This window comes from Sorghum bicolor, chromosome 6, assembly GCF_000003195.3.
Source record: "Sorghum bicolor cultivar BTx623 chromosome 6, Sorghum_bicolor_NCBIv3, whole genome shotgun sequence".
NCBI lineage: Eukaryota > Viridiplantae > Streptophyta > Magnoliopsida > Poales > Poaceae > Sorghum > Sorghum bicolor.
The window spans coordinates 53153252-53181076 of NC_012875.2; the positions used below are offsets into that span (position 1 = coordinate 53153252).

At 45.4% G+C, this 27825-nt stretch overlaps 4 protein-coding genes across 4 annotated transcripts; 2 read left to right on the forward strand and 2 right to left on the reverse strand.

The window, feature by feature from the left end:
- Positions 835-3493, forward strand: LOC8064640 (subtilisin-like protease SBT1.4). Its single transcript, XM_002446882.2, has one exon. It carries the CDS (start codon positions 903-905, stop codon positions 3288-3290), a length of 2388 nt encoding a protein of 795 aa, XP_002446927.1. The 5' UTR covers positions 835-902; the 3' UTR covers positions 3291-3493.
- On the reverse strand, positions 5159-7357 carry LOC8056592 (subtilisin-like protease SBT1.7). Its single transcript, XM_002448271.1, has one exon. The coding sequence runs from the start codon at positions 7355-7357 to the stop codon at positions 5159-5161; it is 2199 nt and encodes a 732-aa protein (XP_002448316.1).
- On the forward strand, positions 14352-16938 carry LOC8064641 (rop guanine nucleotide exchange factor 3). The gene is made up of 7 exons (XM_002446883.2): positions 14352-15089; positions 15185-15301; positions 15391-15545; positions 15624-15698; positions 15818-16105; positions 16195-16527; positions 16625-16938. The coding sequence occupies exons 1-7, from the start codon at positions 14762-14764 to the stop codon at positions 16742-16744; spliced, it is 1416 nt and encodes a 471-aa protein (XP_002446928.1). The 5' UTR covers positions 14352-14761; the 3' UTR covers positions 16745-16938.
- LOC8056593 lies at positions 17193-23648 on the reverse strand. Its single transcript, XM_021463087.1, has 7 exons — positions 22581-23648; positions 21792-21975; positions 21602-21654; positions 19457-20930; positions 18535-18629; positions 18193-18442; positions 17193-18108 (listed from the first exon to the last, which is right to left on the reverse strand). Exons 2-7 carry the CDS (start codon positions 21925-21927, stop codon positions 17531-17533), a joined length of 2586 nt encoding a protein of 861 aa, XP_021318762.1. The 5' UTR covers positions 21928-21975; positions 22581-23648; the 3' UTR covers positions 17193-17530.

Genomic DNA, 27825 nt, shown 5'->3' on the forward strand with positions numbered 1-27825 from the left:
ATGTGTTTCCATCCTCTATTGGATAACTCTAAAGCAATTACTTCTAATTTTTGCTCATCGTTGATAGTGCGTCCGCAGCTGTCTCATCATGCTGCAACGGTATCAGCATTCATTTTTAGTGGACGATCTGGTATCATGTTGAAAGTCATTCATTTTTAGTACACGGCATTCAACTAGTTCTTACATGAAAGTCATGGAGTTTATGCATTTATATTTTTGTAAAATGAGCAAAGCCAGTAAAATCTCAGTCTCAGTTGTAGGCTACACGCTTCAAAGTTTTATATGGATGCTCCGGAAGGAAGCTAGGATCACATTTAAGTACAACATGAAGTGGCAAGCATTGATCCTCAAGTTGTCGGCATAGACCGGGTGGTACTTTACGAAGGTCAGCAAAGAGATGATAAAAGCACTGTAGTGTGTTGTTTCCGCATGAAGATGGAATTTGTTGCAAGGTTTTTGACTATATTATTATGGACACTTTTTATAGTTTAGGGTGTGCTTTTGTGACTTCTATGAAGTTTTATTACTCCTAGTTTACTTGATGGGAATTATCTGGTGGCATGTACGTACACTCAATTTGAAAATCTTGCTTGATGTGGTAGAGCTCACTATGAAAACAATTTCCCAGGTCCCAATTATATGCATTCCTTAGTTATAGGAGACGCGCAGGTCTCTCGTCTCCATTTCGTCCGCAAGAAATTGTGTGGACATGCATGACCAAGCAGCATATACACAAATTAATCTTTGCATCCATTTCCTATTTTAAGCCACCTCACCACTTGACCACAGAACGCTTTAGCCATTTTTGGATCACAAGAAGAAACCTCTCTTACCCATTAGGCATGTAGCGTACCTCGTACTACGTACCATCTCTCGCTCCCATTTCGTTCCGCCACTCCCATATGGATAATCCGATCCACAGCAGGTGCACGCTACCGTGTCTCGGTCTCCACGCTGCCGCGGCCGTGCTCCTCCTCCTCCTCCTCCTCCTATCTCCGGCGGCGGTCACCCCGGTCGCGAGCCACAATGACCACGGCGAGCACAAAAACTACCTCGTCATCGTGCGCAGCAAGTACGAGTACGATAAGAACGTGCACAAGAACGTGTCGAGCTGGCACGCGTCGCTCCTGTCGTCGGTGTGCGACACTGCCAAGGAGGCCCTGGAAGCGGACCCGTCCGCCATGACCCGGCTCATCTACTCCTACCGCAGCGTCGTCAACGGCTTCGCCGCCCGCATGACGCCCGAGGAGCTGGACAAGATGTCCAAGATGGAGTGGTTCGACCGAGCCCTCCCCGAGCAGACGTTCCAGCTCCTGACCACGCACACGCCGGAGATGCTCGGGCTCATGGGCGGCCGCCGGGGCGGCGGCGGCGGCCTGTGGAACACAAGCAACATGGGCGAGGGCGTCATCATCGGAATCCTCGACGACGGCATCTACGCCGGGCACCCGTCGTTCGACGGGGCCGGGATGCAGCCGCCGCCGCCCAAGTGGAAGGGCCGGTGCGACTTCAACAAGACGGTGTGCAACAACAAGCTCATCGGCGCGCGGTCCTACTTCGAGTCGGCCAAGTGGAAGTGGAAGGGCCTCCGCGACCCGGTGCTCCCGATCAACGAGGGGCAGCACGGCACGCACACGTCCAGCACGGCCGCCGGCGCGTTCGTGCCCAACGCCAGCGTCTTCGGCAACGGGCTCGGCACGGCGACCGGCATGGCCCCGCGCGCGCACATCGCCTTCTACCAGGTGTGCTACCAGGACAAGGGCTGCGACCGGGACGACATACTGGCGGCGGTGGACGACGCCATCGAGGACGGCGTCGACATCCTGTCGCTGTCGCTTGGGCACGAGGATGCCATCGACTTCTCGGACGATCCCGTCTCGCTGGGCGGCTACACGGCCGTCCTGAACGGCGTCTTCATCTGCGCGGCGGCGGGCAACACCGGCCCGGCACCCGCGACCCTCGTCAACGAGTCGCCGTGGCTGCTCACCGTCGGCGCCAGCACCACCGACAGGAGATTCTTGGCCTCCGTAAAGCTTGGGGACAACGTCGAGCTTGACGGCGAGTCACTCAGCGACCCCAACACCACCATGGACGGCCTGCTCCCCTTGGTGCACGACATGTCCGATGGCCAGTGCCTCAACGAGAACGTGCTCAAGGCAGAAAACGTCACCGGAAAGATCATCCTCTGCGAAGCCGGCGGTGATGCCAGCACCGCCAAGGCCAGGATGCTAAAGAGCATCGGCGTCGCCGGAATGATCGTGGTCACCCCGGAGGTGTTCGGTCCGGTGGTCATCCCGAGGCCGCACGCCATCCCGACGGTGCAGGTCCCTAACGAGGCGGGGCAGAAGATCAAGGCCTACCTCACCAAAACGCGGGGCGCGACGGCGACGTTCGTCTTCAAAGGAGCTGCGCTCAACACCCCCAAGTCGCCGATGGTCGCACCCTTCTCATCGCGGGGCCCCAACAGGAGGAGCCGTGGGATCCTGAAACCCGACCTCATCGGCCCCGGCGTGAATATCCTCGCCGGCGTGCCCTCGATCGAGGACGTGGACCAGCTGCGCGACGCGCCGGTGCCCAGGTTCGACATCAAGTCCGGCACGTCCATGGCCGCGCCGCACCTGAGCGGGATCGCCGCGCTGATCAAGCACGCGCACCCGACTTGGTCGCCCGCGGTCATCAAGTCGGCGCTGATGACGACGGCGGAGCCTACGGACAACCTCCGGAAGCCGATCCTGGACGTCGACGGCGAGCCGGCGACCTTGCTCGCCCTCGGCGCCGGCCACGTGAACCCGAAGAAGGCCATGGACCCTGGCCTCGTGTACAACATGACGGCCAAGGGCTACGTGCCGTACCTGTGCGGGCTCAACTACACGGACGACAAGGTGAGCACGATCATCTACCCGGAGCCGCCGGTGTCGTGCGCCAAACTGTCAAAGCTCGAGCAGGACGACCTCAACTACCCGTCCATCACCGCCATCCTCGACCAGCCGCCCTTCACCGCGACGGCCAACCGCTCCGTCACGAACGTCGGCGCCGCCAGCTCGACGTACACCGTGGAGGTGAACGTGCCGGAGTCGGTGACAGTGGAGGTGAACCCGACGAAGCTGACTTTCAAGGCGCTGGAAGAGGTCTTGAACTACTCGGTCACAATCAAGTCAGCCAACGGCCGGGCGCTTACCGGCCCTGTCGAGGGGGAGATCAAGTGGGTCTCCGGCAAGTACGTCGTGCGCAGCCCGATCCTCGTCACTACCGGAGCCCTCCCGTCCGCGGCGGCGACACGCAAACCCTAACACTCGATCGATAGCAGCTGGAGCGTTTGAGATCGATGTGATTGTGACTTTGTGAGCTTCATTCACTTTTGATTCGGTAGACTAAATTAGGCATGCAGATGCAGAGCTGAATCCCTCCCTTTGTGGAAGTGAGAGATACATGATACTTATTTTTATATATTTACTATTAAAAAATAAAATAGCTGACGAATTTACAAGTTTAACAATGTAGATCTTCTATCTTGTCTCTTGACGCTGTTAAACGTGGTGGTTCAACCATTAACAATGTATAGATTAATTCAAATTTTATTGCATGACTAACGTTGGCCTCAAGCTATGGGGAAAAGTCCTGGTACGAAAACCAAATGTATCCTCATTTACAAATTATGGTTTTGCCATTTTGATTATAACATGATTAATTGAAATTGAACACGTCTTCTCTTTTCCTTTTGTTCATTTTAAACAGCCACTAGGATACGCAATTTAAACTCGACTACCACTTGACGAATCATTCTCTTCTACTGTTGTGAGTTAATGACTTTGTGAGGAGACAGTAGCCTAGACTAACAACCTCTATGTGCATATATCTGCCAAGAATAAGATTATAAGAGAGAATAATTTGTTTATTTTTTCTACGTTAGCACTTGTATTTTCCACAATATGGATGGACCCATTATTCTCTTGTATGTGATCTTTATCTCTTTGATTTTCAATGTTTTATTTAAACATTTCGTATTAGTTATGTTCTAATTATCATTACATTTGATATCATCACACTTTCAACTTTAAACATGTTTAAGTCAATTTTAAACTCTTGAGAGCGTTACATATGAATGAGGTGGTGCTTTATGTTTCTTTAATACTAGCATCGATGGGTGATAGAGAAATATGTATTCTATGGGTATTTTAGGTAAAAACTTTTATGTGGTGGCAGTAATAGATAATTTATTAACACTATTATTGGCATTATGATTTTATTTTTGACTAATATCGTAAACTTTAGGCCTCCACAATTAACTTGGATTTTTTAATTAAACATTTTTTGAGGTGTTTTTGTTAAATTTAAATATTAAGATGATAAATTATGGGACAAACCAAAGGTCGAAGTTTATTTATCTGATTATCTCCTAGGTCCTAGACTAGGGCCTACATGCGAGCCATGTTGGATAAGAGAAATGGACCACCATGACAAAAACTTTTTCTTGCTATGGGTCAATCAAGTCTTGTTTTGACTAGGTCAAAATTCAACAAAGGATAGTTTAATGTTGTCATACATATTACCTGCATAGGCTAGCTATATACAGGTAGGCTAACCCACAAATCCGTATATATAGGCTTTGTTTACTTCCAAAATTTTTATAAAACTTTTTAATATTCTCGGTCACATTATTAAATCTTGCGGCACATGCATGGAACATTAAATATAGATAAAAAAACTAATTATAAAGTTTGCTTGTAATTTGCTAAACGAATCTTTTGAACCTAGTTAGTTCATGATTGAATAGTATTTATCAAATACAAACGAAAATACTACGGTGTCTATTTTGCAAAAAAAAAAATGTAACTAAAAAAGACCATAGTTTTGTGGACAACCCACAAAATTAAAATCTATATATGTGTTCGCTGGCTAGCTCATTTACTACATGCATAGCCATAGATGTGCAACCTCTCAACACTTATAGTTGCAGTTGTAAATACGATCTGGCTTCTCAGTTCTCACCAACGAGTGTCTATAGTCTCTGTAGTGGGTGGGATCAAACTCTTTTTGGAGAAAGTGGTAGTGCGTGACTGCCATTGTATTTTTTACCTTGGGGTGGGCTAGTGTAGTGAGTGACTGTCGTTCATGTGGAAGACGAATTAAGTAAACCCAGGAGCAATTGTCAAGTCGATCAGGCGAAGGAGATGGAGACGGGGCTCCTCACGGTGTGCTTGTTAGACACCCACCGGAGCGATCCCTCCACAATCTTGTCGTCAGTGCTCTGCCCCCGCCACACGGAGACCGTGAAGCTCTGAGCCTGGTTCGCCTCGGTGAACAGCAGCGAGCTCGGAGTGACCTTCACCTGCACAGATGCTGGCAGGTCGACGTGGGGGTAGTACACCGCCGGCGCCTCCCCGACATTCTTCACCGTGCGGCTCACCATGACCGGAGCCGTGGGGTTCGTCGTCGACGGGAGCGTAACCGTGATGGATGGGTAGTTGAGCATGAGGTCCGGAATCACCGTGATCGCCGAGCAGTCGATCGGGCGGCGCGCGATCACGGACACCTCCTTGCTCGTGTACATGCTGCAGAGGAAGCCGATGTACTCGGCGGGCGCGATGTCGTAGACCAGGCCGGGATCCAGGGCTCTGTCGGGGTTCACCTGGCCGGCGCCTGTGGCGAACAAGTTGGCCGGAACGTACTGCTCGTCCACTATTGGCTTCCCGGATTTGTCGTCGGGGTCAGCGGTGGTCATGATGGCGGACTTGATCGCCGACGGCGACCAGTCCGGGTACTTGCTCTTGATCAGCGCGGCGATGCCGCTGAGGTGCGGCGTGGACATGGACGTGCCGGATTCGAAGTTGAACGTCGCCGGCTCTGTGGACGGAGGACCGACCCGGAATGGCCACGCCGCGAGCACGCTCACGCCGGGGCCTGTGATGTCGGGCTTCAGGATGCCGGGGTTCTGGACGCTAGGCCCGCGCGAGGAGAACGAGGTGATAGCCGGTGCCGGCGACGTGCCAAGCACGGTGCCCTTGAAGACGATCTGCGCCACCGGGTTCGCCGTGGAGTTGATGTACTCCTTGATGGCAACGCCGGCGGCGTAGCTGACGTGCGAGGCAGGGAGCACGTGCGCGTCGGCGTTGGTGCTGTACCCGTCGGCGAACTGGTTCGCCATAATCATGCCGAACCCACCGGCTCTCCTCACCTCGACACCTTTTTCAACCCTGTCGACCTTGTTGCCACGGTCGCACAGCACGATCTTGCCCTTGACGTCGAAGCCGTCCAGCGAGCCGTTGCCGCAGAAACTGGCGTTGGGTGTTGAGCTGGCGCCCGCGTAGACCAACGGGTAGGCAACGGTGGTCGAGATGTTGGGCTGGAAAACCGACTCGCCGTCGAACGTCGAGCCGTTTCCGAGGCGCACCTGGGCAGCGATCAGACGGTCCATGGTGCTCGCCGCGACGGTGAGCATCCACGGCGCGTCGTTGGACAGCGTGCTATCCCCTGGCCCGTCGTTGCCAGCCGCCAAGCTGACAAAGACGCCCTTCTCGACGGCCGCAAACGTGCCAATGGCGATGCCGTCCTGGTAGAAGGGCAGCGTCGGCCCGCCAAGGGACATGGAGATCACGTCACAGCCATCACCGACGGCCGCGTCGATGCCGGCGAGGATGTCGGCACTGGTGCACTCGTGGCCACACACCTTGTACATGGCGACGTGCGCGCGCGGCGCCATGCCGGAGGCGGTGCCGGCGGCCTGGCCAAGCACCTGGGCGCCCGGCACGACGGCTCCCGCCGCGGTGCTCGACGTGTGCGTTCCGTGCCCGTCATGGTCGAGCGGCGACGGGTCCGACTCGAAAGAACGTGCGCCGATGAGCTTGTTGTTGCACGCCGAGGCGTTGAAGTCGCAGCGGCCTTTCCACTTGGCCGGCGGCGGCGGCATGCCGTCGCCGCTGAAGGAAGGGTGGAAGGGATAGACGCCGGTGTCGAGCACGCCGATGATGACGCCCTCGCCGAACCCGGAGGTGTAGTTCCTCCCGCTCTGCGGCAGCTCCAGTCCGAGGAACTGCCGCGTGTGCGTCGTCAGCAGCTGGTACACCTGGTTCGGCACCGCCGTGACGAACCCTGGCATGCCGGACAGCGCGTCGAGCTCCTGCTGCGTCAGCCGAGCGGCGAAGCCGCTCGCGACGTGGTGGTACGAGTGGACGAGCCGCTCGTCCTCTGGAAGGAACGTCTTGTACCATGTCGTCCTGTCGTCGTCGGACGTGCTGAACACGTGGCTCTCGTGCGGCTGCACGTGAACGATGAACGTACGGAGCTCATCGCCGGACACCGTGGCGACGACGACTGCAAGGAGAAGGATGGGGAGCAGCGGGAGCTTGGAGCTTCCCATGGCTGGCTTGCTGTGTGCTAGTGTGGGAGCGTGCATGGACTTTTTATAAGACCTACGTGCTCGTTTGTTTCATTATTATAAAGGTTCCATATGCGTTAGATTAGCGTTCTTGTCGCTGTTAAGGAAAGCCGCGGACGAACGGCATCGTTCTGGCCGCGGCACGGAGCTTCGGAGCCGTGCCAATGTTGGGAGATGTTTGCAAGCACCAGAGGGCTGAGTTTACGATATGGGCATGATAGAATGATTGCTTGGGAACTGCCGTGTCGCGTTATTAGAGAGGGAGACGATTGTTTGCGCGCGGTAACGGCAAGAGTTGTCCGTGGATAACGAGCAAAGAGGGCAACAGGGTAGATTTCTGGGGAATCACGCGGCTCTTGAGCCAGGTCAGAGAACAAGCATCTACCGTATCACAACCCGTGGCATTGTGTGCCTCGGCGTTTCGTCGATTGCAACAACGAGCGATGAAATTGGTACGTGTCCTTCGTATGTCCTGCTAGTTGTCAGTGCTGTTTTACTGGTATTTACGGACAGGTAACTTCTTGCTAGTAGTAATTTGTTTCTGTTGTCAGAAGTATTACACGTCAAATCAAGAATTAAAAAAAGCATAAAACGCAATTCTTATCGACTTGTAATTGTGTAAAACTTGAGAACATCTCATCTAACAGTATGGATAGTCCATTCTAGAGTTCATTTCAGTGTCATTGCACGAACTATGTGGTGTTTGGTCTGATGAACCATCTCATTCTGGATGAAGATGATGTGTCATGAGTCCATCTATGAAAATTTAATGGAATGACTTTATCTCTAATGCTTATACTAATTATTAACTTATAGAAGATGATGTAGCAACCGAAGAACACATGTTATCGCCCCAAACAAAAAAATGATAAGAGATATGATGACGAACTACCCCAATTTTCAAACCAAACACTCAATGACAATGCAAGGTACCCGTTTACGATATTATTATGAAAACAAAATTGATGAAAAAACACCTAGTCCTACCGATGTACATTTCAGCATATTCTGGATATTCTGCAAGAGTCATACAAAAGCTAGAGAAAACTTCCTATATGGCCCTCTTAAAACTCAGCCTTCCCTCCTTGGTCTTAGAACTTTTGAACTTACCTATATGACCTCAAATCCATCTTTCGTTCCTTTTTGTGCCCTTTCCACCAGTTTAGCCATATAAAGGTGTTAACTATGTGAAAGAAGTGAAAATAATGCTCAAAATGAAACATGTGCAAACTACAAGCATGTACAAAAAAAATGCAGTAAAAATTTTGAACTCTATACCTTCAATAACGTTACTTTGGCGCACAAGGATAAAATGGACTTTTCGTCTCTCACTTAACACACTGTTACATGACTAAACTGATGGAAAGGCAAAAAAAATATTTAAGATGGATTTGGGGCCATATAGGTAAGTTCAAAAGTTCCAAGGTCAAGGAGGAAAAGACTGAGTTTTAAGAGGGCCATACAGAGAATTTTCTCCAAAAGCTATTGTTTCAATCAAACTATTAAATGAAGTGCCAAGAGCAAAACGACAAATTAGAGCCTTCCACGAAGTATAATTGAACACAACTTAGCAAAAAGCATCAACTGTTTTCAGATAATTTAAACTGTTAAATACCACTTTCTAACTCAAGTAAGTAGGGAGATAATTTAAATGGTTTTAAGAGTTGAGGGAGGCAAGTTACCTAGTTTTTTAGAGAGGAAACCTTGAGTAAACCCAATATTCATGAAGGCTACAAAAGGATTGCTCCTTCTTTTGACTAAGGGACAAACACTTTTCATAGGAAAAAACATAGGATCCTCCGTCCTATAGAATTTGTTATTATAGCACCTTTTGGAACATAGGATTGTGCCACATGAAAAATACAGAAAACTTTCCATGTGTGATTTTACAGGAATTTTGTAGGATCCAAAACATCCACTACAAGCTCATGTTTTTCATTTTTGTGCTTTTCCTGTGAACCAACCAAACATCAATTTCTTTGATTTTCCTTTGTTTTACAATCCTCTATTTTGCATATGAATTCCTATTTTTTTTTCTATTCCTATGTTCTTCTAGTCTTACGTTCCAAAGGAGCACTAAGTGTTTTCAACTCCTAGGTGGGCTTATTCTTGAGCTGCACCTATTATTATGGGCTTGGACCTTGGAGGCTCAGTTAGGTATAAGTGTCCATACTTTTTGGACTTCTTTCTGTTTTCTTAGAGCTAAATCTAATTTCTTGAAGCTTCTAGATATATTTTTATGAATTTTAAACCTGTCTACTCCCTCCGTCCATAAAATACTGCAATCGTAGGACCAGAAGGAGGTAACAAGGACCATGACAAATGACCAAAATACCCCTATAATTGATTTGACATTACACTGCACCAAAGTTCACGTTCACAATCATTTAGCACTAAAAAATTGCAGCTAGAGTACATGTGTCCATACATAAGATTGGCTCAAGTTCTGGCCAGAAGCCTCTAGAAACAGGAGAGAAACACCCAAAGCTTCCGTGCACCTAATACAAAATTTAAACTGAACCATGCCCAAGTCTTATACGTGAGCTGGCAGCGGTCTAGGGGGTGCTGTGGATGTGGGTCCCCCACCCTAGGCCCTAGTAGGCTACTTTAGCATTTTTTTTTTGGAAAAATTTGAACTCCCGGATTGCAATATTTTGTGGACGGAGGGAGTACCCAATAACCAGATGTTTTTTACATTCCAACACACGATTTTTTTTGCCATAGGATGAAGATCCAACATCCTCTAGCTATCTTCTTCCTCCAGTCTTCTTCTTCTCCGGCCATAGATCATAAGAAACATTTTTTTCTATGGAAAAACAGATCATAATTTTTTTCTACGGAAGCACAATCACAAATTCATGTGTGGATCCCAAAGTCATAAACACAGAAAAATTCATGCGTTGGAATGCTAAAAAACACATGGGTATTGTTTAGCATTCCTGTATTTTTTTCATGATTTAAAAACTTCATTAGGAGTTCATAGAAAAAATTTAATTAAAAATAACAAAACCATCGCACTCAGGCACAGTTTTACAGTTTAAGAATGCAATGGAAGACCCAATTTGCACAAAAACAAAAAATCATCTCGCTAGATAGACCACTGGTATCAATTCAAGCCAAGGAAATGGAGAGGGGGCTTACGGTTCCTTACGGTTTATATTTTCTGGTAATGCCTAAATAAACCTATTCACTGGTCTGAATTCTCATGGGCAGTGCATTCATGGTAGGGAATTACATGCTCAGGGTCAGGGGTCACTAAAATGTGAGCTGATGCGGCGGAACTTATTTATGGATTTATTGGCACACGAAAGATATCAAAAATTTCTTTCTACTTACATAAAATATTATTTTAGCTGTATAATAGAAAAGTCTATATAGTAGAGTTTGTGAGTATATGACGTCGCGCTCTTCATGACTATTAATTTCACGAGCTTAGTTTTTTTGGATTAAAATGTCACTTTAGCATCAGTATTTAATTTCACAATATTATTATCTTATCGTGCGATCCATGTATTTTTTATATAAAAGTTTAGTTGTCTCGTAGCAACGCACGGGCACGCTACCTAGTTCTAAATAAAGGTGGGATGTGCAGCGCGCTACAGCATCCGTTGTTACTATTCACACTGGGCCCAATTGGCCTGTTTTAGTTTGGACACCTATGTAGCTCGTCATGGCTGGATTGGGCTGTGACATGAGCAAAGCTTCTTTTTAATTTCTTAGAGGGTATACTTCCCGCTCTAATTGTTAGCTAAGCTGTATATTTTCAGAGTCTTGGGTGAAATGGGTTCTGGTCAGCTTCAATAATGGTCAAAGAAAGAAAAATACCTCTAGTGAGTTCCCTTCCTTAAAGCGATCAAATTAGTACAAGCTTGCACATTGATGCCTACCTTATCTATAGATGTTCTTTTGTCAACAGAGTTTACACTTTATTCACGTGATGATCACAAACATTTGCAAGTGTGAGAGTGCTGTTCAGTTTCTGTCATCCTTCGTTAAATGTCGTTTTTTGCGAGAGAGAGAACACATCATGGCGCATATTTCATTAAGAAGATTAAAATGTCGTCCTATTTGGCACTTAGGATTTCGGTTGTATCATTTGTTCCTGCACATGGATCATTATCTCTTGTCCGATATCTTCGACAGTAATTGAAAAATTATTATTTTAACTAAATTAAGAAGAAATGCTGCATGAGAGATTATTCAACTGTTTAACATGTTTTAAACAAGCTCTTAGAATCAATACCAATATTGGATTAAGGGTACAAGGGCATACATGCTATTGATGATGATAGCCGCAAAACACGAATGATGTGCACAAGTTAAAAGGGTATCATAAGTATCATATGTGTCATGGTGTTGTTCAATTTATGTTACTATTCAAGTATTCTCATTAAAAATCCAATTTAATAAGTGTTATTTGGCACTTAGGATTCCAAATTTATCGTACATGCCTCCATGTGAATCAATATGCCCTGTCAGATATCTCTGTCAGTCCATGCATATTATCATATTAGCTAAACCGAGATACCTATAATGATGTTCTCTTGTAGCTTGCGAAGAACATTATGTTAATGAATAATAACGAGAACATGAGTTTCTTAAAAAAATTAACGAGAACATGAGGGAAAGCTAATCAAGCTAAGCCATGTTTAACACAAGCACCTGGAATCATATAGTCCCCACTATTGGACTTAGGTTACAAGTGTAATTTTGTACCTTCATTTAGAAAAAAAGTTGAAATTGCAGCCACAAGACACCAATGTGCTTACATTATACTAGCAACTGAGGCATCACGGTGTATAAAGTTAGATTTTGTCCTATGGATATCATTGGGAAGTACATTTAAAGAGTTGATCTTGAGAAGTCATGACTCCACTTTCTGAATACTTTCCATTTTTTTTATTTTCTCATTTTTCTACTTCGAGAACTTTGTCATTTTTTCCTTTAAAAATGTTTTCCTTTCTACTAGTTCATCATGCCAAATTGTGCTTGGTTCCACACTTTTGCTTGCTGCAAGGTCCATAGGGCGCTGATACACGTTAAACATTATTTGCACCCAACGAGCAAAAGACTGAAGACCTTATTAGAGCATTAATAAATTGGCATTAGAAGGTAGTCATGCCGGCCACAAAGAGCTCACTACTGAGACGCATGGTGGCTGCATGCCTTCGTAGTAGTATCTGGCAGTGGCATCTTAAGTTCTCAACTACTGCTGGTGGTGCATGGATGCATATAAATATTGAGAACACTGAACCTAAACGCCATCTGGATATGTAAAATAAATAAGGTCTGCTAGCTTATACCCAACTTGTCATCTATCAGTTGGATTATTGCGTAAAGTGCTCTAGCTAGTTGGGGTTGTGAATTTGAAAACGAAATAGCAGTTTCTCTATGGAAACATTGGACTAAAAATTTCAATATTACTACTCAGTTTGCTCTTCGATTCTCCCTAGTCAACGGAAGTATAAACCCATTACTAATAAATAATAATGCAGTCATATCTTATCCAGGATACTGAAAGTTTATTACCAACAAGAACAGCTCAAGGAACTGAATCCATTGTCCATTGGATTTTATAAACAGATAACAGAATTCAGCACAACACCAGCCAACTAGCTTATATACTAGTAATTAACAGTTTACACAAATCCATGAGCATTAACAACCCTAAGGGCCTAGGCACGTGGCGCTATTCTGTAGGCTATCATGAGCCCACACAGCTCAATCAAAGAGCTGGCATAAGCGTGCTTCTGCTTAGGATAAACTAAAAAGAAGCCTCATCACATCAGCTAAGCTCGGCAGTCCGCTAGTGATTAATAAGTTATGCAGCCTCTCCTCTGCATGATCTCCATACGGCCAGCCAGTACATACACTTCCCGTACTGTCACAGCTTGTTGTCAGCTGCGACCTGCTAGGAAATGTGGAAACCCCAAAATGCCCTGCTTTCCTGTACTTCTCTACCCTTGCACCAGAGTGTACCAGTCTGCAGACAGAGAGATGGCCTCCGGATCATTAGGGTTCCTTTTCCTCTGCTAAGAATTTGGGGTCCCTTTGAAGTTTTCTCAGCACAACTGGGAGTTGAAGAACACAAATTGACATGAACAAGAAAGCGACGCCTCCTTCCGTTCCGTCCATGTCCATGGATGCCAGAGAGAGAGACGAGGACGACGAGGGGTAAAAGACGGCACTAATTGCCCCTTTGCGGTGGCAATCCGCGGGGGGGTCCCCGGCGCACGCAGACCGCCGGTCATGATCGGCGGCCCTCCGCTTTCACCTTTGGCCGTCCGTAATGTCGCCATGATTCTGACGACCGGCATGCTCGGCTTCACTTTGTGTCAGGCCTCAGACCAGAGGAGGAGGAGGCCCGCGCGACATGGCCCCCGCTGCCACATGCCCATTGGGGCTTCTTTTCCTTTTCCTGTAGCGCTAGCAGTCTGTAGTAGAGACTAGTAGAGTAGAGCGGCTGCGCGTCCGTCGACCGTCGTCCAGCTCCAGCACCCCCCCTGCCGGGCCCGAAATGCCAGCTCGGGCAGAGCTCCCGTGGCTATTCTACTGCACTGCTGACACTGCGTCGTCAATGCCGTGCTTGATTACTGGTAACAGTCGCAGTTCGTCGTCTGATTAGCTCGGTGTAGCAGTGCTGATCATGACAGAAGGCATGGAGTACTGTGAGACAAATGGAATCCCATGGCTCCTGCGCTGTTTAAGGAGACAAATGGTGCTCTTGATCAGCCATCAGGCGTGCTTAACCGCGGTGCTTTTGTGTAACGGAGCCCATGATCGTCTGTCGGCAGTGTGTGTGAGCCAGCCCCTGTCGCTTTGCGACTGCTAATTGTGTCAGCCTGTCAGACAGTGTAGTACGGAGTACTGCAGACGCAGACTAATCGCAGAGTGTGTTGGATCTGAGCCCTACTCCTGCCGATGCTAGTGTTTAGTACTCGTACTACTCGTACACGTTTCAAAGAAAATTTTGGCGGGTGGACAGAGGGAGTACTCGTGGATAATCAGAGAGCGCGCGCGCAGGGGAGGGGAGGGGCATCATCGGCATCGAGAAGAGCGAGGGAATCGCACGCTTCCCTTTCCTTCCAGCGTAAAGTAGGGGCCGGGCGTACCTCATCGCCGTCATCGTGGGCCTCCGCCCTCCGCTCGCCGCGGCAACTACTTCTGCTGCCTGCTGGCTGCAGCTCCTGCTGCTCATTCCATTCCATTCCACTCCCTGCGCTCATCGCTCGCTCGCCTGCCTGCCACTACTCCGGCCGCGTGCTGCCTGCCCTGTCCGCCACTGCGCGAGCACAAAACCGCGTGCACCGGTCGGCCGGCCACCACTGACCATCCACCGCACCGCCACCGGCGCCGGTCTGGTTGGTCTGGTCGGTCCATGCCAGGATGGAGACCCCGTCGTCGACGTGCGACGAGGGCTCCGAGCTCGACGCGCGCTCGCAGTCCGACTACGCCGACTTCGACGACCTGGAACGCCCGCCGCGGGGCCGCCACAGGCGGGAGCCGTCCTCCGACGTGTCCTCCGAGTGCAGCGGGGAGCCCGGGAGCCCCTACGGCTCCTCGCCGTACCCGCGCTGGCCGGTGTGCACACTCGCCACGAGGGCGCCACCGCCGGCCGCAGCGCTGCTCAAGAGGCTCAGCACCACGCGGCGCGGCGGCGGCGGTGGCGGCGGTGGCGGTGGCGGCGCGCGTGACGGGAAGGCCGGCGACGGTGGTAGGACTAGGACCCTGTTTTCTGTCAATGTCTTCTGGTTCCAAGTCTTGTTGCTCGGTGGTGAGGTGACGCGAGAAATTGCTGTGAATTCGCAGAGCTGCAGCTGATCAAGGAGAGGTTCTCCAAGCTTCTCTTGGGCGAGGACATGTCCGGGAGCGGCAAGGGGGTCTCGACCTCCGTGGCCATCTCCAACGCCATCACCAACCTCTATGGTCAGCGTGCTTACACTTCTTCCAACTTCCCGAGATCAAATCTTCAGGTCGCCTAGCGTGCTAATGCTCGTCGCCTCCTCTGCTTACAGCGACTGTCTTCGGGAGCTGCCACAGGCTGGAGCCCCTGCCGCCGGAGAAGAAGTCCATGTGGCGGCGGGAGATGGACTGCCTCCTCTCCGTCTGCGACTACATCGTCGAGTTCTTCCCTTCCAAGGAGATGTTGCCCGACGGCACCACCCGAGAGGTGACAACTGGAATCACGGCTGATTCTCTGAAGCATTTTGATTCTGTCCAGCCAAACTGACGATTTTGATTCTGTCAGGTGATGGCGACCCGGCCGCGATCCGACATCTACGTCAACCTCCCCGCCCTCGAGAAACTTGACGACATGTTGCTTGTAAGATCAAAGATTCTTCCTACTAGGCTACTATGCCATGTCATGAGCTTGAGCCATAAAAATTGTTGATTGCTCAAATTTAGTAGGGTGGGCTAAAATGTTCTTCTGCGCCTTGGCAGGAGATTCTGGAGAGCTTTCAGAAGACTGAATTCTGGTACGTCAATAATAAGGGGCAGAAAGACGATTCCGTCGCGACGCCGTGCCGTCCGGTGAGCCACCGCGGCGAGGAGAAGTGGTGGCTGCCCGTGCCGTGCGTCACCAAGCCCGGGCTGACGGAGACGGCGCGGCGAGACCTGCAGCAGAAGCGCGACTGCGCGAGCCAGATCCACAAGGCGGCCATGGCCATCAACAATGCCGTTCTTGCGGAGATACGGATCCCCGACCTGTACAAGCAAGCACTACCCAAGGTACCATCAGATCATTGGATCCCAAGAATTGCGAGTCATCAGCATCGCTGAATCTGAAGACGTATTCTCTAATTTGATTCTGATTTCAGTGCGGGCGGGCCAGCGTGGGGGACCTGATCTACCGGCACATGTCGTTCCCGGGCAAGTTTTCGCCGGAGTACCTGCTGGACTGCCTGGAGATCTCGTCGGAGCACGAGGCCCTGGAGGCAGCGGACCGCGTGGAGGCGGCGATGCACGTGTGGCGGCGGAAGGCGAGCCAGAGCCACTCGAGGTCACCCTGGAGCGCGGTCAAGGACCTGATGGAGTCCGACAAGAACGTGATGCTGGCGAGCCGCGCCGAAGACGTGCTGCTCTGCCTCAAGCAGCGGTTCCCCGGCCTCTCGCAAACCACGCTCGACGCCAGCAAGATCCAGTACAACAAGGTGAGCAAACCTCAATGATGCAGCATCATCTGCATCGCCATGGGTACGACGAGCCTGAAGTTTCTCACGGAGCTTGTGATGTGAATGAATCTTGCAGGATGTTGGGCAAGCAATACTAGAGAGCTATTCGAGGGTGCTGGAGAGCCTGGCGTACAACATCGTAACATGTATAGATGATGTTCTCTTCGCAGATGAAGCCGCCAGAAAGATAGCATGAGTGATCATTTGTTCATCCTTCCTTTCTGATCAGGGAAACCAAAAATAAGGGGGTCCATATCCATGATCCATCCACAAAATGTACATTATGCCATAACTTGTAGCAGTAGTACCATCTATCAATGGATGATAGCACGAGCAGTTAAATACAGTACTCTACTCACCTAGGCAGCCATATCTTGGTTTTCATCCCAATGGTCCCTCAGGGCCTTTGCATCCTCTTTCCTCTGTCATCACCAATTCACCATGGATGTCAGATGCCATAGCTGTGTGATTGCAGTATCAGCTGAAGTACTGACTTGTGAAATCTTTGATACAGGGCATGAGCATGACCTGACCGAGTGACCGGTAAAGGTTCATAGCTGATATATTCACAAAATGTTTCAAGTAATTTTTAGAACGCAGATAGTGTATCTCATAAGCAAAGGAAAACAATATTATGCTCACAATGAAAACAAAAGATTTACCATAGATAAGTGGGGTACTTTATATACAGCTGCACTTATTTTGATGTTTTCATACATCTACAGAGAACAAAAGGAGCTTAAAGAAATTGAATAATTCTGAGGTTAAGAGCAACATTCAATCAGGATTCTGACTTAGAATAAGCACAAATCCAAAAGAAAATGGAAATCAACTATATTGATGAACTGCCTACCTCTACAATATTTGGCAACCTGCCGAACTCACTTTTCCCTATCCTTTCACAAAAGGTTTCTGTATCTATTAACCCCATGTCAGTACTAGTCGAATATGCCTGCATGGATTACTACAAAGCACTACAGTATCAAAGCCACAAATCAAAAACCACTTCCTCCAGTAAGTCATCAAGCAAACCAGCCCACAACTCAACTACAACACTTTCAGTATCGCCTCGAAGATCCAGCCACGACCCACTGTCCAAGTCTTTCATCATCACCTGTTCTAAAGTGTTTGGAAATTCTTTACCGACAAGAGAATCGATTCCCTTAGTCACCTCTTCAACGAGCTGTCTTCCTACTGGAGCTGGTCGTACATTGTGTTTCAGAAAATTAACCCAAGGGTCGGTACCAAAGAACTTGTCCCTTATCTTGAGAAGAACTTCTTCCACACAGTCAAACAAAAGCACTGCATCATCTGTCAGGCAGTATGAATTTCCTACTTCAGCCAACACAGATACATCAAGCAGTGGATCTTCTGTGTACCATCTCTGCGAGTTTTCCTCGGACAGCAATTCTGAAGCTTCTAGGGCGGCCACGATGAAGGACACCCTTGTGGCTTTTTCATCCAAAATGGCTACTTGTGGTCCATTCCACAAAGCTGGAGATGTTGAAGGAGTGTCAACCTCTTTGAACAGCACTCTGGAAGTAGGCATGGAGAATTCATCTGCAACAACATAAAGTTTTTCTCTATTATGTTCAGGTTATGAAAGGCACCAGATGAGATTTTTTTTTGTTTTGAGTTCAATACCTCGTTTTGGAGTTTTGTGTCGAGCACAGGTAACTTCACCTTCAATGGGATCAAGAACAGATTGTGGACTCAATTTCTCCTCTTTGTCATTAGTATTTTCTGGTGAATATGGAAATGTCAATAAAGATGGTTTGACTAATTCAACGACTTCTGATGGAATATGGTTCTCTTGTTCATTAACGGAGCCATCTGGAGAATACAGGGCCAGTTCTGGTAACAAATTCATGGATTGTGGTTCCTCCAATGAACACTTCAGCAGAGGCGACAAAAGGAAAAAAAAATAAACAGTGTTAAACACAGATGTCATCAGCTTTCTTGAATTTGCTACAAAGCATGTCTTACATCGTCTGGATTTGTCTCCCCCACTCCTTCCTGCGAAGTATCGGTCTCAGCACAGAGCGGTGAGTTCTCCATTGTATCTAGCATGATCTTAACCCCTGCAAAAAAATGAATATTTTGAACAGAACAAGAAAGCTGAAAAAAAACTCCCTGTCCGAAAATAGGGACTTAGGTTTGGAGTTGGGAATTAAGGCCTTGTTTAGTTCGCGAAAAAATTTGGGTTTGGCTCCTGTAACATTTTCGTTTGTACTCCCTCCATCCCAAACTGTAAGTCGTTTGACTTTTTTTACCCCAAGTTTGACCACTCGTCTTATTCAAAAAATTTGTACAAATATAGTCAAATTTAAGTCATTCTTGAAGAACTTTTATTAATAAACCAATACACAACAAAAAAAAAGTGATATTTTGTACAAAATTTTGAATAAGACGAGTGGTCAAACTTGATATTAAAAAAGTCAAACAACTTACAATTTGGGATGGATTGAGTATTTGACAATTATTGTCCAACTATGGATTAACTAGGCTCAAAATATTCGTCTCGTAAATTACAGGCAAACTGTGCAATTAGTTTTTTTATTTATATTTAATGCTTCATCCATATGCCGCAAGATTTAATGTGACGTGGAATCTTAAAAAATTTTAGAAGGCCTAAAAGTAAAAGTGAAAAGGTGTTGTGCACAGAAAACAAGGAGAGATGGATCATGAAAAGAAAAGGGTGTATTGGAAGAAGAGAAAGATGCATTGGGAAGTGAGAGTGTCAAGTATTTTGGGATAAAATTTGAATCCTATAAGGTCATGTACTTTATTTGGGCTAGAAGGAATAAATATCTAATAGAGGCATATTTTACAGTAAAATATTTTTAGATTAAGGAATAAAACATTCTAGCCTCCAATATCTTACAGTACAATAACATGAACAAATTACCTTCATGGATCAACTCCTGTGAGATAGTGCCCTCATTTTGTGGATGGCTACCATGATCTATCGTGGGCTCAATCAACATTTCTGTACCTAAGTTGCTAGTGTCGACTGATTCTGTCTCCTGGTACAGCCTTGTTGAGTAAGGGCTTGCTGAACCATCCTCTTGCTCAGTAATATGCAAGTTCAACGGTTCTGTAGCTTCATGTGCCATGCTAATTTTCTCCTCTTGAGGGCAATCACTTGTAGAAAATCTATCATTCTCGGGCAGTGAAATTAATCTCTCAAAAGATTCACATTTTTGTACAATTTGATAATTTTCTTCGCCTTGATCATTTAATCTCTCAATTATATACATCTTAGCTTTTTCATAGGAGAAAGAGCTGACACCGACATCATGAGCGACATCATTTCTCATCCCACTCACACTATCTTCCGTGACTGTTTTCTTATCAACAATAGATGGTTCCTTAGACCTGTCAGAAGGATCTGTACTTGCCAGACTCTCCGTCTCCGACATACTTGTGACTGGAAGCAGTTTGCTAGAATCAGCCTCAGCTTTATGAAAATTACTACTCGTGGAGTTTAACTGGTAATCCTTCTGATTATCGCTAATGGCAAGTCTTAGCCTCCTTTTAAGCTCTCTAAGTGAGAAATGGCAATCAGGTTTATCACTGGCTTCCTGAACTTGCAAATCAATATGATTTGATAGTGGTGACGAAGTTGTGCTACCTGAGATAAGACTGCTATGACCTCTTGCTGGACTTGGCTTCAAGATTACTATTCTGCTAAGGCCACGAGAACTATCATTTAACTTTGGTGGTTTCCTCATGACCAACCTATCCTCCTTCAAGAAAGAATTATGCCTTCTTTGCACCTTACTTGGAGATGTCACTGACTGCTCTAGACCATCTGTCATACATTGCAACTCAGTTTCTTCGTCATATTCTTCAGAGTCTAACTTGGTACTTCCTAGTGACATGTAAAGGTTTTGGAGACATTCTAACAACCTAGAGCTTGGGTCTTGCATAAGCATCAGAAACATTTCCTTGTTTGAGCTCAGTAGCTGTAGGGCATCAACGAATTCTCTGGACCTAGTTTCATCACTGCTGTTTATGTAGTTTTTGTTTGCAGATTGATGTCTTATAACTGCTTCAGCAACATCTTCTAGAGCTCTCTGGATACTAGATGGGATCTGATAGAGATGAGCAGGAGGGTCAGTATTGTTCTCTTTGTCAGTCGAAATGGAACTGTGACCTGACTCAATTGAATTCCTGATTTCTTGACCTTCAGTACGAGATCTGTAGATTTCCATGAGACTTGCAGCCAAGTTTAGATCAATATCTTCAGAGCATATCCCAGTTACATTGCTTTGTGCTTGCTTCAAGGGTTGTGTGCTGCTGGCCATCTCTTCTTCCATCAAAGTTCTAATACTTGATCTACCAGCATAAATTAATTCAACACTGTGGTCTTTTCCATTCTGAGAAAAAAACAATAAATTCGAGTTTATATTGCTGCACTCATCAGCTCAAACCTCAAACAAAGGTTTGAAAAGCTTATGTTATCTTGCATGCCATACTCAAATATTTTGTAGCATCATAACTTTATTACTTCATATTTTGCATTCAAAACTTTCTGATTCTACTTAACTTTTTTCGTAGAGATGTATCTTCAACTTGAAAAGCCTATAAAAAAAATCCTAAACTTCCATATCCAGAGGCTCGTAGTACTATTTTTTCTCGAATATTCAGGAGAGTTGCGAATCATTGCATTAAGGAGGAGGCTTGTAATACTATATACTGTTGTTTACTAGGAATATTTGTGTTTTAGGAAAATACATATCAATCTTTTTATAAACCAAAGTTCAGAATCAACAGAACAGTTAGTGTTGGTCAACATTATCAAAAGATGTTAGCCTAAGACAAAATTATGCTGACACTATCACAGAAGCACGCATTATACCAGTCTAAGCTTGTAGTACAAGCAGCATCATGACCAGCTTTATAAATGGAAAAAAGGTTTTCAGCTCAATACATATGTAATGAGCTTGCAACTTCTTTTTCATTATCAGCTGTTAGTTAGAGCAAGCAGAAGAATTTTGTAGGTATTATAAGAAATACTAGACACAATGGTTTCATCTTGAAAACTTACAATAGCAGATTTATTTCCATGGATATCTTCAAAACCTTTTGGATCTCTTTTGACTGCATGAAGCAGAAATCACTGTTAGAGAAATCAAGAATCTCATATTATTTCAATTAAAATTAGCTCATACTGTTATATTGCAGTTAACATCTTCATCTTATTAACATAAAAACTGAATGTTGGTGAATGCCCTCACCTGTCCCATCTGAAAGAAGTTTTGGACTGCGACGGAAGTCAAGCATGCGAATCAGCCCAGACATACAGCCCACCTGGATTTTCTCAGATTTGGAATGCTGTTTGTAACTCTTCTTTGCCATGATAGCTGAGAACATGGTCAGATAACTTTCCTTCTACGGGCTTGCTTTAGACAAGCTTATAATCTGAAAGAAAAAAAATGCATGCAGCAGAATAAAGTTGTAGTAGTATGAACGATGCAAAATTAGAAATACAAATGCAAAAATGTTTCCCATTTTCTGCACTAACAAGTCTTGCTCATATCTTCCAAGCTCTAATGAATGGCTTCAAACTCTAGTTTCATAAAAGTACAGTTCTATGAAGAAAACAAAACATGGAAGAGAAGAAAACCAGTTGGACCCCACTTACGCAACGCAAATGCCAATTTCAACATACTCATGTCACATTTTGTACTTAAAAGTACGTTCTACCCGCATGATATTCCTTTGTGCAAACATACGAGACAAGATGTCATAAGAACTGTAAAGACCAACTAAAATTAGATAAATGGAACAATTCGGAGCATCCAAAGGGGCCAACTTGATGAAAAATCTTCGCCCCTCAAATTCCTGTTGCACTAAAAAAATCTCCAATACACAGAGAAACTGCTAAAAACATATTTCAGTGTATCACTAAGCCTGAAACGGATTAAGCATTGCCTACATTGATAAAGTAAAATATCGACCATTCAGATGAATGAATCTTCCAAATTGGCGAGTACCTTTTACCAGTACTTGATCAGAGAACTCACCAAGTATAACAGCAGAGGCGGTCCTGCTACACTTCACAGACAGTACCCAAAAGGCCAAAAAACCACCAAAGGAAGATTTGCAGAGATCACTCAATCCAATCTTTAAGTCTTCAGAACCAAAAAATATTGCCGGCAGGAACAGGTTAGGATGTTCTGATAGCCCCAAGCAAACGAAGGCCCTTGAAATTGCCGTGCTTCCTCGGTTTCCACGAGATGCCGATACCAAGTCGGAAACAAAGAAATTCTGAAGTGTCAGGAAGGGATATCTCAGTAGGATCAGAACACGCAAAAGAAAGGAAACCGAATCTTTTTCTTCCTTTTATTCCAGTTCCAGCTATAGTCGTCTTCACCAAAACAAACACGCAGAGCACACCAACCTCTCCATCTTCATTCTCCAGCAAGACAGACCCCTGCCTCAGAACAACCTCAGAATTCAGAACCACAAAACCAAGGAAAACCGACGAGAAACCCACTTTTCCCCCCTTCTGAATTCTGATCCTCTGGTTCTTCACAGGAACCCCTCAAGGCGTCAAAACACTGAAGCCAGCACGAAAATCGATCTTTCGGCCTCCAAAACTTGAGAATAAATAAATAGCAAACCAGCGGATATCACAGCCAAAAAAAACTGCCTTTTTTACAGAACCGTATGAATGGGCCAACCGAATCGTAGTTGCCCTTTCCGATCCTCCTCCCTTCCTTGAAATCCTTCAAGACGCGGACGCAGGACCATGCCCGGCAACAGCGCATGCAGCGCTCCTCGCCGACGGAGGCTTTGCCACTGTGGCCGCGCCAACCTCTACCTTGTCTCTCTCACTCTCGGCATTCTCTGTATCCTCTCTAATGGCGGATGGAGAAGGTAGGATTTGGAGGGTGGCCTGGCCTGTACTTTGGTTTTGTAGATTATAATTGCAGTTAGGGGGATTCGGATTTGTCTTTTTGTCTCTATTTTGGCCTCTGCCTCTTTTTCTACGTCAACAGGTGTGCGATCAAGATCAAGTTCAGCGCGTAGTGGCTGCCAACAAAAAATGGGAGATGAGAACAAGAACGGACAGCGCTATGTTATTCGCTCGCTCGGCAAATCGACATATATACAATACAGCCTTGAATTTCACAATTAATTAATGCGTGTGACAGTTGGGTGGCCTGAATTGGAAATACAGAATAAAAGGATCTCTTGATTTTTAGAATATTTTTAAATGCCTCAAAAAAAAATGGATATACTGATATCTTCTTTTCCATGTATAATAATGTAAACGTGCATAGAAAACCGCCACGTGTGCAAGTGTCACGAGCACTCAGCTGAAAACTGCATGTATGCAAAATAGATTGAGTATCAAATCAAATCAAATGTGCCTATATATTCTCAAGCTCTCATAATAGTGCATTAACGCGTCCTAGTGTCTAGACGAGGATTATTAGGTTGGAATATAATATTGCTTTGAATTGTAATTTCGCATTGTTTCTTCTGTTGGAAGACAAATTCTCAAGTGCAATGTCCTTCTAGCATTAATTATGGGTGTACCGAACAAGAATGAACAATCATTAGACAATATATATACTTCTCTTGTTTGGATACAGAAAGCAATTTTTTAAAAAAACTTTTAGATAGATCGTTTCGGCTGTCTACATTGAATTGCAGCTCGTGGGTAGATTCTGAATATGGTACCTGACAATTGGTTTATACCTGAAGTGAAAAGGATTGCAAGACACCACAAAGAAGTGCAGCAGTATTTTTTTTAGGATAAAATGCTTGATACACTTCATTATTCATGCTACAATTTCTAATCAACCCGGCCGAAGAATAAAGGACGAATTGTGATATATCCCCTATGCTATTCTGTACATATTTAGTAGTGCAGACGCTGATCCACTGAAAGCCTCAACAGCTAGCAACAGTCGTCGTCAAATTCTTTAATTAAATGCCAGGATCGATGTGACAAACCAACTAATTGGAAAAGATTCGCCAGAAACCAGTTGGATTAGGATGCATAACAAACCACTAAACAATTCCCCTGACCCCTGGCCTTTACGCTTTTCGTCATAAACTAATCTCTGTAACAGTATCAAAGAATTATTATTGAACATTTCCAAAGTACATAGAGAGATGTTTTATACTTTGAGCCTTCTTGGAAGGAACTACGGTTGTTGCAGTACATACGTACTAACGTACGGTCAAATTACGTAGACGCTACAATCCTCTGAGTGGTGAGTACACGCATATACGGACATCTTTTTTTTTTGAAAAAGCACGCACATATTGACATACTCCTACGGGGGCGGATGTACCTGATACGTCATTATCTAAAACAAGTACCTGATACGTACAAATCTGCATGCCAAAGATATATCACCTATACCACACTTATACGTTTTCAATGTATGTAGTCGAGGTACTCAGGTACACGTGGCTGCTCCCGGAGCCGTCCGATCAAGAATCAAGGGACATAATTTCCTCCCGCATTTGGCCATCAAGTAGGGAAGGCCGGAGGGCGACGTGGGCCTTTGGAGAGCTGTCGGCCGCTGGTCGAAGCGTGGTGGTTCTCTCAACTCTCTCAAGAGGTAAGCAGCTTTGCATGGATACATTATTATATCCTGATGAATTCTGTGACATTTCAACCTCCCCTTTCTGAACCGCGTAGTTCGCTTTCATAATTTTGCAACAGATCGATTATGTCAGCGATGCATGAGTGGCGCATGCAATACTTTTCACACGAATGGATTTTAGAACTGGTGATGATTTATCTGGTAGTAATAACGTCCGCACACTTCGTGAAGGGCTAGTTTCAGCTGCTGCAAGTTGAGGTGTCGTATGTAAAGTCGTCTGAGAATCAGACAACCCGACCTGAATAAATAACAAAACAGAAGACGATAGAAATATGCATACGAATATAAGGAAATAGCCTGGTAAATAAAGCTAATTAAGATACTCTACCGGCTATGACAGGGATACATATACGCCATGATTCGTGAATCGTGAGCTTCCCGACAAGGCTTTGTTTGGTTTCGAAAAGTGAAAAAATTTCGGTACTGTAGCACTTTCGTTTGTTTGTGACAAATATTATCTAATCATAAACTAACTAGGATTAAAAGATTCGTCTCGTGATTTACAGCTAAACTGTGTAATTAGTTTTTATTTTCATCTATATTTAATGTTTCATGCATGTGCCACAAGATTCGATATGACGAGAAATCTTGAAAACTTTTTGGTTTTCAGAGTGAACTAAACAAGTCACAAGTGTAATAAGCCGCGTCCACGTACCACTACCACGTCACGTCGCCTGTTCCCTCTCGCCGCTGCCGGCAGCGCAATACGAGCGGCAAGTTCGACCGGGATATAGGTTTCAGTTCCCCTCGAAATCCAAAAACTTTTCAAAATTCTTCGTCACATCAAATCTTTAGACACATGCATAAAGCATTAGATATAGATGAAAATAAAAACTAATTACACAGTTTGTCTGTAAATCGCGAGATGAATCTTTTAAGCTTAGTTAGTCTATGATTAGATAATATTTACCACAAACAAACGAAAGTGCTACAGTACCGAAATTCGAAATCTTTTCGAAACTAAGGCCTTGTTTACTTCCTAGAAAATTTTGCAAAATTTTTCACATTCCCCATCACATCGAATCTTTAGACGCATGTATGGAGTATTAAATATAGACGAAAATAAAAACTAATTGCATAGTTTGGTCGAAATTGACGAGACGAATCTTTTGAGTATAGTTAGTCCATGATTGGACAATATTTGTCAAATACAAACGAAAATACTACAGTATCCATTTTCCAAAAATTTTCGGAACTAAACAAGGCCTAAACAAGGCCATAGATTAGATAGCCATGCCGTCCGTCATGTTACATTGATAGATGTGATTCCGTGGACGACGCCGACGGCTGCGTCGATCGACGATCTAGGTAGCCGATGCACATCACCCCTTTGCTTTTTGCTCGCCACCAACTACCCAGAATAAGGCCTTGTTGAAAATTTTTTAAATTTTGACACGGTAGCACTTTCATTTTTATTTGATAAAAATTATCTAATCATAAAGTAACTAGACTTAAAAAATTCGTCTCACGATTTACAGTGTATAATTAGTTTTTATTTTTATCTGTATTTAATACTCAATACATGTACCGCAATATTCGATGTGACAGAAAACCTTAAAAAGTTTTTAGTTTTGGAGTGAACTAAACAAGGCCTAAACTCCCTTCATGCATCGATCGTCACCAATCACCCTGGACCTTGGTTTAGGCCTTGTTTAGTTCCGAAAAGTGAAAAAGTTTTCGGTTATGTAGCACTTTCGTTTGTTTGTGACAAATATTATCCAATCATGGACTAACTAGGATCAAAAGATTTGTTTCGTGATTTACAGCTAAACTGTGTAATTAGTTTTTATTTTCGTCTATATTTAATGTTTCATGCATGTGCTATAAGATTCGATGTGACGGAAAATCTTGAAAACTTTTTAGTTTTCAGGGTGAACTAAACAAGCCCTTAGTGGTGATAGTTAGTAGCCAGTAGCCACCATGTATTTATTTTTACCGGACACATCTCTGTGAACCACTGACGTAGCGACGTTGTTCTTGTTTGGTTGTCAGAAGATTCTTAGTTGGGCCTTGTTTAGTTCTGAAAAGATTTTGGATTTCGGTACTGTAGCATTTTCGTTTGTTTGTGACAAATATTATCCAATTATAGACTAACTAGGATCAAAAGATTTGTCTCGTGATTTACAGCTAAACTGTGTAATTAGTTTTTGCTTTCGTCTATATTTAATGTTTTATGCATGTGCCGCAAGATTCGATGTGACGGAGAATTTTGAAAACTTTTTGCTTTTTGGGGTGAACTAAACAAGGCCTTGCTCCAACGTGTCGTCAAGGATAAAATACGGAGGAATCCAGCTGACGCATGTCTGCGGTTTGCGGTGAAAACCTCACCGACCGGCTACACAGGACCTCCTCAGCTTGAGCTTTAGGCCTTGTTTAGATGTTGTCGGATTCATCCTAATCTACATGTGTTGGAGTGGATTGGGATGAAATTTAGTTCAAGTTCCACTCCAATCCACACCAACACATGTGGATTGATGCAAATCCGACTACATCCAAACAAGACCTTATTTGGAGCCGAATACTTCGATGGTAGCAAGCAAAAGCAAGTGGTAGCAAAGATGGAACTGTCGCCTTCCGTGCTTGGCAGAAGAAGAACTGGTTGTTAAGATGTTGATGTCGCACTAGCTAGTCCAATCTCCAT